Here is a 15206-nt window from a genome sequence, read left to right as displayed (position 1 = left end):
GAGCTGTCAGAGGACAGCGCGCTCGACTATTCGAGTGCTTTTAAGTAAAACAGTTTAACGTAAGCCATCATGGAGAGGGTGGGGTATAATGTGGGTGTGTGGTCATTTATAACATGATCTTTCAAAAATAAGGAAAAACATATTTTTTGGGGGGGAGTGGGGGAATTCTGGGGGGGGGGGCGTGGTTTGGGTTGAGTGAATTGTGGTATGTCAGGTAAGTGCGTTTTTTTTTCGAAGTATGAATCAAATGTGATCATAAATAAAGAAGTTATGGCAATTTAAGCAAAATGTTAATTATCTAGGAATAAAAGTGGCCATATTTCTGTCAAAATGCTTGATACAGTTGTCTGCTCTTGTTTATATGTTGGAGTCATGTTGTTAAACAAGTATGCAAAATATGAAAGCAATATGTAAAGGGACACGGGAAATATTTGGTGTAGTAAGCAAACTTTTACATAGATTTATCAATAATATGCATATTCTATGTATAAAAGGGGCAGTAATTCTGTCAAAATGCTTGATACAGTTGTCTGCTCGTGTTTATAGGTTGGGGTCATGATGGTAAACAAGTATGCAAAATATGAAAGCAATATGTCAAGGGACACAGGAAATATTTGGGGTAGTACGCAAACTTTAACATAGATTAATCAATAATATGCATATTCTAAGTATACAAGGGGCAATAATTATGTCAAAAAGCTTGATACAGTTGTCTGCTCTTGTTTATAGGTTGGGGTCATGATGGTTAACAAGTATGCAAAATATGAAAGCAATATGTCAAGGGACATTGGAAATATTTGGGGTAGTACGCAAACTTTAACATTTGCACGCTTACGCCGACGCCGGTGTGAGTAGGATAGCTCCTCTAAATTATATCTTTCATATATAATAGTCGAGCTAAAAATCGGGTGAGGCCTCCCATACCCTCACCAACGGAAGGAGGATAACCTCTCCCGTACCAACCCCCTCCGCCGCCCCAATGTCTATTTGCTTCCGACGCCACTGGTCTTTCGACAAACAATCTCATATATAGTCTTTTAGGTATTGTTACCACTTAGATGTACATGTACTTTCGATTTACATCGCGTAGTTTTATTACCGAATATACTGAAAATATGAAAACTAAACAAATCGTTTCAAGTAATGTAATATACCAGTCGTGATATTTTAATAAATATAAACTAATAATTGTAAAAATATACGGTATTTTAGAACTTTTCATTTTTCGTCAATCTGGTTGAAGGCCCCTTTACAGCAGACAATTAGCGGCCGCTGACTTTAAAGCCATTACGTTATCATTTGAGCAACGTAAACAAAATAATTACAAAAAAATTGAAATCATTATCACACATCAAGAAATGTTGACGCAGACGACAAATAGCGGTAATTACTGGGATAATTAGTGGATGGCGATTAAATAATTATTTCATCAAGAATTGATCAACGTAATCTAATTGAAGAAACAAAACAAGACTATTGCCAAGCAATACATGTCCCCTACCGGCTCCACCATTGTCAGATTTTTATGTGTTGCCATAGCAACCAGAATTTTTGACGTAGCAACAAAATGAAATGACGTGCATAATGTCCATACTGCCATCTATTCATGTTTCAAGTTTCATGCAAAATATGAAGAACTTTGAAAGTTTTTTAAGAATCCACTATTTTCAGCAATATTTCTAGTCTATTTGTAAATATTTTTAGTCTATTTGTTGCCATAGCGACCAGAATTCTAGACGTAGGAACTAAATGAAATGACGTACATAATGTCCACATTGCCATCTATCCAAGTTTCATGAAAAAATATGAAGAATTTTTAAAGTTATCGCAGGATCCAGAAAAGTGACAGACTCAGACAGACGACCAGAGCGCAAACCATAAGCCCCCCTCCGGTGAAACCGGTAGGGGACAAAAAACGGCATAAAAAAAAATTTCAAACCAGCCGACAATATTCGCGGCGATTTTCAATAATGACGATTAAAAATTAATTGGCGAAAAAAATAACGAAGATCTTACAGTTACCGATTACTGGTAAATCACGGGGAGATTAAAGTTTTCCGAAATATATCAATTCTGCCGGACACTGATTTAGAACAAGAAAGACGGAGACGGGTGATGCTCCTCAAAGTTTGTTTGTCACAATATTGCACTATATATTCAGATAAAAGGGAACGTCTTGAGGGCACAGTAGTTAGGGGGGGGGGACAAGATTTTTTTTTGAAAATTTCAAAGGGCCATAACTCGTCGAAAAATCATCCGACCAGAACCCGCTGATAATATGCACATCTCCTCTTGGTAGTGAAGCTTCCCACAAAGTTTCATTGAATTCCGGTCATTAGTTGCTGAGAAATAGCCCTGACAAAAATTGTGCACGAAAGGACAGGCAGACGCACACACACACGCACGGACAGACGAAGCGGCGACTATATGCTTCCCCAAAAATAAATTTAGGGGAGCATAAAAACGCTTTAGGCCACGATGTCGCAGAAGTTAATTGACGCTTTTATGACAAAACACAGTGTGTGTACACAGGTAATCTCGTAATCGATTTTTCCTGTTTGATTTACACGCGTTTCGCACTCGCCGGAAAACTTGTAGAGGCAATTTTTTGTATGTAGGCGGATAAAATAATCGCGATTCTTTCTCGGCAATTTTAAGAAATAATAGCCAGTTGGATAAAATAATCGCCATTTGCGATTACGTCTAGCAGCAGCGTGAGCCCTGCCACTTTAATCACAATACAAATCTTGTTTCTTGAATTTTAAACAGTAACAAACAAGTCAAATTTATGGAAATACCTGCTTATTTTAACTATACAAGCAAATCTAATCTTAATGCCATAAATATCTTAATATTCAGAAATTTCATCCCTGGTCACTTCACACAGGCACTAAGAAAATACCACACAAGCTTATCTTAATAGCGAAAACCTCTTTATTTATAATGCATGACAAGGTGCATTTTACCAGTGTTCTTGTATTGGTTGTAAATTTGGTTGAGATTATTTTCCACAAGGTAACCAAGTAGATAATGTCATAAGTAACCAAGTAGATAATGTCATAAGTTAGAGTGCATGTTAACTTTATTTAGCAAATTTTGGATATTTTTGGATAATTTTTATTATTGATCCATTATTCAAAATAGCTACGGATGATCTGGCTGGCTATCAAACATTGTAAAGACTAAAAGCCTCCAAAGTTTGTAATTAAGTTTGATTATTAAATGATTAAAACTAGCTTATTAAGAAAGCAGACAAGCCTTAAATGTTTCTCACATATCCCATTCAGTAAACAGACGCATAAAAACTATGGCTGGGATGAGTAATTGGTGTCGGTTGAAACTTTGTTCTATTTAATAGTACTCATTGTGTACTTTTGTCCAAAATTGTGAAAAAAACACTGCAGTATTGACGGGATTCTAACTAAAACCAGAAATATTTATAAAGCAAGTGCACCATGAAATGCCAGTCATGGAACTCCGGGTTTATTGTTCATAAAACAAGCGGGACGGACCGACTTGTATTGCAATCGTACCCTTTCAGGGTAAAAAAAGACAATAAAAACATATATTTGGCATTCTGTTCAAAATATATTAACACACAAAGTTATTCTCACTTACAGGTGCGAATGTTTTCCAGAAAATAACAACATTTTAAATACAGTTACTAACACATATTTATTTTACACGCCATATTTATATTTACACACCACATTCCCAACATTAACCATTTGAAATCATTTTGACAAATAGAACACCGGAAATATATCTAATGGCTGATACAACTCCACGAATTTGACATTTTGTGGCTTTCATGAAATATGAACATGTTGCACATTCACACTTTGCACAATATGAACAAGAAGCCTTAGAACTTTGATCTAAAGATAAATTTAAGTAAGAAAATAAAAATAAACACAATAAATCAAAAAGTAAGAGATGCAGATTAGCGTGTATAAAGTATTGAATAATAGTATCATACTATAGATATATTAAAAATATTGTTTCATTAAAAAATATGTTAGAGTATAATATTTAATGAACAGACAGACACACACATTGTATACATCAAATAATTATTTCTAATGATTATTTCACAAAAACATTGAAAAGCACTATATAATAATGTCAACAAACAAACTAATACGTATCAACATGAACTTGGAAGCATTATACAATAAATACTCTATAATAATAAGTAAGCATTTCTGCGACAATGACAGTAGCAGCAATTTACCTCATAAAAATGCTTTCAAGACACCCAATTGAACAGTGAAAAAAGTATTACTGGTACTTTTAATCCGTGTTTCTTTCCAAAACGAAAAAATATCACAATTGCAGTAATTACAGTCAATTAAATATCCCTGCACAAAATTGCTAGTTTGAAAAAAATAAAATACTCATGCACCTCAATAAGCCCAATTAAACCAATACAACTGAAATACAGGTATAACTTAGAGTTTTATATGAGAAAGTTAATTCCAAAATATCATTCAGCTTGCTTCTATTTTTCTACCATTTCTATGCATAGAATTGAAAATATTTTAAATTACAACTGATTCATTTTCATCCTATGTTACAAATATAAATAGAAACAAATTCACTGCTTCCAACAGTTTCAATAGTAAAGATTGAACCAAAACAACATGGGAGTCCTTGTTTATTTCACAGCAAACAGTCCCTCAAAGAGTTTATCAAGGTTGACCTCGGAGTACTCGCTACGTTTCAGCCAGGACTCGGCCACTCTACGCAGATGGGTGTATGCCTCCTTTATATCCGGGTCCTTACTGAACTGCTGGGCTTTCTCTGTTGAAACAAAACATCAATGAAAATACCGTTTGTGTGGGATTTCCTCACTAATACTAAGATGTTGTTGACCTTGGCTTTTGCAAATATTAGAATCAGATTGATTAAAACAAGCTTAGAACTTAAAAAACTGTTTACTTCAGCTCATAAAATATATGACATATTGCATTATTTTGTATAAAATCAAACACAAAAAAAAGTCAAAACAATTCCACAACTAAGAATACTTTTTGACATGGGGGAAATACACTATATATAATTAACGATTGAAACTTCAAAAACAAACTCCCATGTAAATGAAAAATATTGGTTTTAAACTCAATGTATAACAAATAGTCATAAGATCTTTAACTGGAATTTTTTATAAATGAGACTTGAAAACGGGCATTGCATGTAGGTAATTGAATTTGATCTTAAGTCAACATGATCGGGACACCTTTAGTTTTAAGGGCAATTTAGTGGTGTTTTCTTATAAGCAATATTACCTTTCTCATTTTTCTCTGTGAGCTGTCTCACTGCTCGGTCCAAATCAAACAGATACTGGTAGAAGCACATCTGGGTGTACAGCATGCTGTCTGTGTACTGAAATTGATGTAAGAAACAACATAAAACCAACATTCTACTCTAGCATGAAGTTTTCTGTATTTCAGTAATATCAAGAGAGTCATAGTTATGCACACAAACTTGTCAATGTTAATGGTTATTCTAGGCAAGGGAGAATGGACACTATTTCATGACTAATACCTCCATTTGTTATGTGTTGGGGCTAGTATATTAATTGACAAACCCTTAGTGACAGCCCAGAATACTACAAATTGAGTATTGGGCCTGGCTTTAGAAGCCAATATACAGAAATACATTACATACCGGGTGAATTATAACCTGTTAAAACTTTCAATCTGATACATTGCCTATACTAATAAATATCACTAATTAAAATTTTTAATATGTTGCATGTGTTGTTTCTTACTCTTTCTTTCACCCTAGAATTATATGAAATGGTTCATTTTTCAAATCTATGAATTATCCTGGATTTATTGGAAAATGACAACCTCTCCTTGCAGCAAACAAATGACAACTGCAAATCACTGTCTCGTTTCTCATGTTATTTTGGCATACATTTCATAGAGAGTGGTGTTTTCCAATTTATTGTTGAGACACTGTTTTTGCATACATGGAACTAGAGACTTAAGATGCCAGTTATAAATGTAATGAGAAACAATATCAAGATATTGGTATTCCTGAGCCTGCATAAACTACAAAGATGGACAGAAAAGGCAAGGTCATGGGTAAAAAGTGCAGAAAAAACAAGAATATTAGTAAAACTGATGGATGCACCCAGATGATGCGCTTTGTCAATCTTTGTGTTGGTAAACACCTAAAAAAATATATTATTAGCCTTGGTGACCTTGACCCCATTGACCTCAAACCTCATTAAAAGGTAGAGGTCCATGCAAGGTACCAACATGCCAAATATGTAAGAGATCGATAAATAATTGAAGGCGCTATGAGAAACTGTAACAAAATTGTGACTGAAAAATCTTTCATTAGCCTCTGTGACCTTGACTTCAGTGACCTCAAACCTCATCAAAAGGTAGAGGTCCATGCAAGGGACCTACATGCCAAATATGTAAGAGAACAGTAAAATATTGAAGGCGCTACAAGAAACTGTAACAAAATTGTGACGGAAAAATCTATCATAAGCCTCGGTGACCTTGACCCCAGTGACCTCAAACCTCATCAACAGGTAGAGGTCCATGAAAGGTACCTACATGCCAAATATGTAAGCGATCAGAAAATTATTGAAGACTCTATGAGAAACTGTAACAAAATTGTGACGGAAAAATCTATTATTAGCCTCAGTGACCTCGACCCCAGTAACCTCAATCCTCATCAAAAGGTAGAGGTCCATGCAAGGTACCTACATGCAAAATATGTTAGAGTCCGGTAAAATATTGAAGGCGCTATGAGAAACTGTAACAAAAGTGTGACAGAAGGAAGGAAGGAAGGAAGTAAGGAAGGAACTTCAAACTGGCAACAAACAATAATCCCCAACAAGTTCAGTGCTGTTGCAGTATGAACAGGATCTCAATAAGTTTGTCAACCTAGCTTATGTACTCTTTAGTTGTTGAAGGATGCAGATTGAAGGTTCAAATTATTTTTGTAACCATAGCAAGCGCAATAAAAGTTTAATGAAAAAACTTACATAATGTTCATCCACCTAAATAGTTTCATAAACCTAGCTGAAGTACATATTGAGTTGTTGCACCATTTAGATTCTAGTTTTGACTTATTACTGTAACCATAGCAACACAATCGTTGTATGACAAAGAAAATGAAACAAGAGGGCCTGAAAGGCCCAAAGTCACTCACCTGAGATAACAAGATATTATTGGGACAAATCTTCTGACCAAGTTTTATGAAGATCGGGAAAAAAATGTGGCCTCTAGAGTGTTAACAAGGTTTTACTATAGCCATATAAGGAAAAATGCCCCGCACCTTGGAAGCCATGTTTTTCAAGCAAACATAATTATTTTTGAGCTCATCCAAGATATCATTGAGACCAATCTTCTGACCAAATTTCATGAAGATTGGACAATAAATGTGGCCTCTAGAGTGTCCACAAGGTTTTACTAAAGCCATATAAGGAAAAATGCCCCATCCCTGGTGGCCATGTTTTTAAAGCAACCAAAACCATTTTCAAACTCATGCAAGATATCATTGGGACAAATCTTCTGACCAAGTTTCATGATGATCGGAAAAAAAATGTGACCTCTAGAGTGTTAACAAGGTTTTACTATAGCCATATAAGGAAAAATGCCCCACCCCTGTGGTGGCCATGTTTTTCAACCAACTGGCATCATTTTTGAAATTGTCCAAGATATAATTGAGATGAATCTTCTGACCAAGTTTCATGAAGATCAGACTATAAAAGTGGCTTCTAGAATTTTAACAAGATTTTACTATAGCCATATATAGCCATTTAAGGAAAACTGCCCCGCCCCTTCGCAGCAATGTTTTTCAAGCAAACATAACCATTTTCGAACTCAGCCAAGATATCAATAAGACAAATCTTCTGACAAAATTTCATGAAGATTGGACCAAAAATGTGACTTCTAGAGTGTTCACCGATCTTGACCATTTTCGAACTCGTCCGAGATATCAATAAAACCAATGTTTTGACCAAGTTTCATGATTATTGAGGAAAAATTGTGACTTCTAGAGTGTTCACAAGGTTTCTTTATAGCTATATAAGGAATACTGCCCCGCCGCCTGGCGGCCATGTTTTTCAACGGACCGGAACAATTTTTGAACTCAACAAACACATCATTTAGACAAACATTTTGACAAAGTTACATGAAGATTGGGCATCAAATGTGACTTCTACAGTGTTCAAAAGATTTTTCTTTTTTTTACCCAGTGACCTAGTTTTTGACCCAGTATGACCCAGTTTCAAACTCAGTTGAGGTATCAATCGGACAAATGTTCTGACTAAGTTTCATGAAGATCGGACAATAAATGTGGCCTCAAGAGTGTTCACATGCTGACGGCACACGACCCACACCGCGCTACGGACAAAAGGCGATCACAATAGCTCACCATGAGCACATTGTGCTCAGGTGAGCTAAAAATGTGCACATACCCCAGAAGGCTCTATATCCGCAGACATTTTAAGTGACCAAAGGATCAAGATGTTAATTTTTAATTCTTTCCATAACCACAGGAACCATATATTTGTCAAAAGAAATAACTGAAATAAAGTTCATATCCCCCACATTTGGCTATCTCCACATACCAAGTTTCATCAATCTAACTTATTTTAAGTATTTTTGTACTATTAGAGGATATTGACTTATGTGGACAGATTGAGACATGGACCCACCGACATAAACCTTGTCCCCTTGGCTATAACGATAGTGGATTAAACACTGGGCCCACCGACATAAACCTTGTCCCTTGGCTAGACCAATAGTGAATAAAACACTGACTGGACAAACCGACATAACCTTTGTCATCTTGGCTAGACCGATAGTGGATTAAACACTCACTGGACCAACCGACATAAACCTTGTCCTCTTGGCTTAGACTGATAGTGGATTAAACACTGACTGGACCAACGGACATAAACCATGTACTCTTGGCTAGACCAGTAGTGGATTAAACACTGACTGGACAAACCGACATAAACCTTGTCCCCTTGGCTAGACCGATAGTGGATTAAACACTGACTGGACCAACCGACATAACCCTTGTCCTCTTGGCTTAGACGGATAGTGGATTAAACACTAGACCCACCAACATAAACCTTGTCCCTTGGCTAGACCCATAGTGGATTAAACACTGGACCCAACAACATAAACCTTGTCCCCTTGGCTAGACCGATAGTAGATTAAACACTGGACCCACCAACATAAACCTTGTCCCCATGGCTAGACCGATAGTGGATTAAACACTGGACCCACCGACATAAACCTTGTCCCTTGGCTAGACCGAAAGTGGATTAAACACTGGACCCACAGACATAAACTTTGTCCCCTTGGCTAGACCAATAGTGGATTAAACACTGGACCCACCGACATAAACTTTGTCCCCTTGGCTAGACCGATAGTAGATTAAACACTAGACCCACCGACATTAACCTTGTCCCCATGGCTAGACCGATAGTGGATTAAACACTGGACCCTACGACATAAACCTTGTCCCTTGGCTAGACCGATAGTGGATTAAACACTGGACCCACAGACATAAACTTTGTCCCCTTGGCTAGACCGATAGTGGATTAAACACTGACTGGTACAACGGACATAAACCTTGTCCTCTTGGCTAGACCAATAGTGGATTAAACACAGGACCCACAGACATAAACCTTGTCCCCTTGACTAGACCGATAGTGGATTAAACACTGGACCCACCGACATAAACCTTGTCCTCTTGGCTAGATCTGTAATGGATTAAACACTGGACCCACCGACATAAACCTTGTCCCCATGGCTATACCGATAAAGGATTAAACACTGGACCCAACAACATAAACCTTGTCCCCTTGGCTAGACCTATAGTGGATTAAACACTGGACGCACCAACATAAACCTTGTCCCCTTGGCTAGACCTATAGTGGATTAAACACTGGACCCACCGACATAAACCTTGTCCCCTTGCAGCGCCCTCACACTACTTTGGGGGAAGGGGTCCGCAGCCCTTAGGAGGGGGAATTTTCGTGTTTTCCTTTTTGTGGGATTTTTTTAACTTACTCTCTCATTATTACATTTGTACATGTTTGCACTATATTCATTGCTTTTTTCATAATTTGGTATGTTTGAAAAGATTAAATTGAAATAGAATTGAGATATAATAATCATGAGACACATCTTTCTATTAAAAAAAAAAAAAAAAAATAAAAAATTTTGGAGGGGAATTTCTCCCCCCAAAAGGGAAAAAGTATACTTTTCAGGTGGGGGACTGTGCCGCCGAAATTCGGCAGCAGATTTGATAGATTGAGGGCCCTGCCTTGTCTAGACTGATAGGGGACTAAACACATATGAGAATGTAAATTAATGTAAATGTTTTCAATATACCGGTACCTGTACATTGGTGGCTAGTACAGTTACGATTTTTACCTTACAATTTATTAACCAATAATAGAGCGTATGCATGAAATAACTACACCGTGCACTGTATGGGAGGGAAACAATATACCTCATATGTCATAAGACAGCAGTTCATGCCCAGAGGGTAAACTCAACTCTGCATCAAATAAGATCAGGGAAAATTGATGTGGGAGAATTAAAGTCCCTCCAGATCCTTAGCAACACAGATCTGAGTTCAATATCTCCCAAGTCATCTACAAGACTGTGGCCGCCATGCGGTCCAGTTGATAGCCAATGCTATGAATCAGCCCTCTCTCAGTTGTCAATTCTCCAACAAGGAGTAATTAACTGAGATAGTAGTAGAAACAGTAGGCATAGGAAGCGTAAGTATATCAGAAATCTGACCCGACAGTTTGGAAACCAATCCAAATTGATAGTCAGATAAGATAGAGGAAACTAGTAGCTTATAAACATACCCCTTCGTAGGAGCAATAGAAAAGCATAAGTCGACACGAATGTGCTAGAGTCACGTTGTATCCCAACTGTTCCCTGACAGTGACTGCAGAGACTGAACAATATGCAAGATCAAAAGTCTGCATTTAGCCACCTGATATAGAAGAAGAAATAACATATAGATGTATTTCATAATCTTCTAGTATAGTAGTTCATATCCAGCACCCAAATTGCTTAGCTGGAAAGAAAAGCCAACCATAGACCAAGTAAGCAGAAAATATTTGGACACCAACGGTCACCAGTATATCCATAAAATATTGGATTCAAAGAATCATAGCCAGGGGTATACAACTAGGTAATGTAAAAGAAACCCGTGGGCTACAAAATATGACCAATGAAAACACACGGTAATATAAGTGATTAGTAACTGGTGACCAAATCGGACCGGTCAAATACCGGTGATTTTAGTCAGGTGAACAAACCAGTCCATAATATGACCAGTGACGTCGCCAATTAAAAGACCGAAATATGGCGCCATATGGTCTGATCTCAATGCCGAGCACTGCTTGGCAAAGAAGAGCGTGTCAAAAATCCAATCCGATGACAATGAAAATCATTAAAGCCGACGACGAAGAGTCATTCGATGACAAGAAGAGGAGGTATAATACTCAGATGATGATGAACGACTATTAATTCTGTCCGGTGACCAGTGACAGTTGCTATGACCGTTGACTGGTGACCGATGTCCTGTGATTGGACCGAAACGGTCATTATTTCATAAACTCTATCTATAATGCCCTCTGGCGGGGTGCAGAAACTTGGCAAAAGGAGGGCTTGAACGGGATAAATCATGTTTTAACAATGGGATTCACGTGCTGTTCAAGCCCTGTTATGTGTTTTTCATATCCATAATCTGGTCCACGCGCAGTTACTTCACTTCTCCAGCCTTTGACGACTTTCCAAGCATAAATGGGGAACTAAATAAGCACCAGTTTCCTCATGCATGCAGGAATAATGACTATTTTAATCCACTTTTTAAGTTATACCATCTGCACTCTCTTGACAACAGCTTTATTTTATTGGCAATGTCAATGAAATTAAGGTTATTTACTCAACACTTTGAAAAGACTATGCTGTAAATGTAAGTGTATGTACCTACAACGTTCCTGCTGAAAATTCCAAACTAATTCCTCATTTCTTACTCTGCGTGGATGCATTTCATTTTTGCATTAATCCACTGTCTAAACACATTTTTAATCGAAAACTGCCTATCCGAAGGTAAAGCCTCGTCATTTCGGATGATGACCAAGTGAGGCATATGTAAAACACAAACTTGAACTGTATTGAAATAATCAAATTATTTTGTCGATGTCGAATGAACAAAACATATTGTTTTCAATGTTATTTAAAATTATTTTGGTATGTGTGATTTGTTTATGCAATAATAGCGAAAATACACATTTTCTCTGACATGATCATCTGCGGGTGCTCTCAAAATCAGAACAGATATTTCGAGCGCCCGCAGATGATCATGCCCTCGAAAACGTGTATTATCCCTATATTATATGATTGCGTCAGAATAGAAATATCTGCTGCAGAAGAATGACCATCCATAAAGTCATCTAACTGATAATGTAACCCGGAAAACCACAGTAGATTATCAGTATAGATAGGCACAAAATATCCAATGTAGTCATAGTGGAGACATGACACATAACCCCAAAGTGTGAAAGTTAAACGAAATAGTATTCGTATACCAATATCGTTAGGTGACTTCAAAATGTGTGGATACCAGAAGGAAACCAACACACGTGTAATGGAGACACGATTTCCATAATGGAATAATATGGGAACCATCAATATGACCAGTAGGTACATAAACGCCTACGTGAGAAACCACGATGACCCATATACCTGCGATACCGAAACGTTATTCGGCTATGCTGGAATTAAGGTCTCCTATATAGTGTCTCCGTGAGCTAGAACGGCTACGACGGGAATGGCGTCTCCTCGAGTATCGTTTCCGTGATGATCGAGATGATCAATAATGATCATAACAATGACGGGAATGAGGACTGCTCGATGAATAAGAGCGTGTCCGACGTCTACCTCTATAGTCGGAACTAGTCGACGACGAATATGCATTTGACGACGAAGAAGTGGAATAGTCCGATGAAGGAGAACATCTGTTTCTGGCAACTGTTGACCGGTTAATGATCGGTGCATGTTGACCGGTGTCCGGTGACCAGTACCCCATGCCCAGTGACCGGACCGGTCCACAGTGACCCGTAGTATTTGACTGGTGACAGGTAGTATTGACCAGTGACTGGTAGCACTGACCGGTAACCGGACCGGTCCTCGGTAAACGGTGTCTGGACGGTAGTATTGACCGGTGACCGATAGTACTAACCGGACCGGTCATCAGTAACAGTTGACCGGTGGGTCGGACCGGTCATCAGTAACAGATGACCGGTGATCGGTGTGTCGGACCGGTCATCAGTAACAGATGACCGGTGACCAGTGGGTGGGACCGGTCATCAGTAACAGATGACCTTTGACAGGTGATTGGTGCCTTGAACCGGTGACCAGACCCGTACCCGATGACCGGTCGGTGCACGGACCGGTCCTCGGTGACCGGTCCGGTACCCGGTGACGTCCCTGTCATGACATGACCAGCGTTGTCATCGGATAATGACCGTATGGCGGGCGCTAATTGGTCTGGCATTGGTCAATGTCCTTGACGAATGCCATCAGGCAAAGACCGGCTGACGGTTGTCACCATATGGTCTGATGTTGATTGACTTTCCGATGGTAAAGTACGATCGCCATCTTGCCTGATACCCGTTGACTGATGCTGCAATATGTCATCTGTGGTCTTCAAAGTCACTGGGTATTAATCCGCTCTTGTATCTGCGACCATCATGTAGTCAATTATATGAAAGACAAGAGCAAAACATATTTAACAATAAACTGGTCACAGACGTGATTATCATACGGTACATAAAAACATTATTTGCCCATAATGAAAATAATTAACATTTTATATTATTATTGTATAAGTGAAAGTCAATAGTACCTATAACCTATAATACGACTGCCGAAGATAGTAAATTAAACAAAGTTTAATCCAAAACAGATAAAAAATCAAATGACCATAATTAAGATTGTCATATGGAAAGTAAAATCATTATTGCACACAATGGCAATTGATAAACATTCTGTCAATGTATTAGAAGAACACGCTATGCACGATCTTGTAACACATGAGAAGAATATTTACACAGTACAAATGTTCTCAATTACCTATTGATGAAGATCACGATAAGTACGTGCTCATGTACATGAGCAGGTACAAAACACCCAGCAAAGCTGAAAACAATTAAAGTTATACGCATTAGAAGAACACGTTTTGCACGCGCCTAAAAACACCCAGCATGGTAGAAACAAGAGGGCCATGATGGCCCTGTATCGCTCCACTGTTTTTTCTTTGCGAAAAAAACGTGTAATGCGCATGGGTTGAAATGTACTCAAGCATGTGACTTTCTCTTTCTATCCCTCGTCCCACTGGGCGCTTAAAGTTGGAAGGGTGAGCATTTTTATATATGTAAAAAGTTACTACCATGTTAACTTAATAGACAAAAAAGCCCGGGAATTGTTGCACAGGTCCTTTGCTTATAACGTAGGTACATTTATCTCTCCAAAAGATATTGTTGTTCTTTCTATTTCACATATTTTTAGATGCTGAAGATCAAATCTACGCATTTGATTTGAAACAGATTCACAAGACCCATAGGAATCAAAATGCCTTAACCCTTTACCAAGCAACACATTTTGGACTTTCCCAATTTGAAAGAGGTTGCAGACGTCAATTGAATTAAAATGGAATATGAAGGAAATGATCAGGTAGGGTAGAAATAATTGTGATAAAAGGAGAAATTGCTCATCAACCCACAAATACCTAAGACCAACAGGCCTGAGAATATTATGATAATCTAAAGATTATTTCTTTATATTTATAAATGTATTTAATTAAGTAATACATTTGACTTCTAAGATCAATTCATAACTTATATTAAGAAAATTATAAAATGGTCAGAAATATGTAAGGATTGTTGAGCAATTGACAATCATTTCAACAATTCAAGATCAGTCACGATACACAAATGGAACAATGAATCATTAGTTATTAAAAAGCAGCATATACGATAGTTAAGAACATTGCACTTCATTAATTTCAACACCTTCTCTTGGATACAAAGTTTGAGTTTACCGTGCAGTATCATATATTGACTTTCCTTGAAATAATTATGTTCATGGAAGTTGTGTTTTTAAAATCAATAATATATTATTAAACTGGTTTTA

The 15206-nt window shown here is 37.6% G+C and overlaps 1 protein-coding gene across 1 annotated transcript in view; it reads right to left on the bottom strand.

Moving 5' to 3' along the window:
* Window positions 1–3568: 3568 nt before the first annotated feature.
* The window catches only part of LOC127831546 (DNA polymerase alpha catalytic subunit-like), a 48273-nt gene continuing 36635 nt past the window's right edge, over window positions 3569–15206 (bottom strand). The window contains exons 11-12 of the mRNA XM_052356527.1: window positions 5289–5385; window positions 3569–4803 (exon numbers count right to left, since the gene is read on the bottom strand). Coding sequence (XP_052212487.1) covers window positions 4658–4803; window positions 5289–5385 — 243 coding nt within the window. The 3' untranslated portion in view covers window positions 3569–4657. The remainder of the gene's footprint in view (window positions 4804–5288; window positions 5386–15206) is intronic.

This window comes from Dreissena polymorpha, chromosome 5 (assembly GCF_020536995.1).
Source record: "Dreissena polymorpha isolate Duluth1 chromosome 5, UMN_Dpol_1.0, whole genome shotgun sequence".
NCBI classification, from domain to species: domain Eukaryota; kingdom Metazoa; phylum Mollusca; class Bivalvia; order Myida; family Dreissenidae; genus Dreissena; species Dreissena polymorpha.
This window is presented reverse-complemented; position numbering and strand designations above follow the sequence as displayed.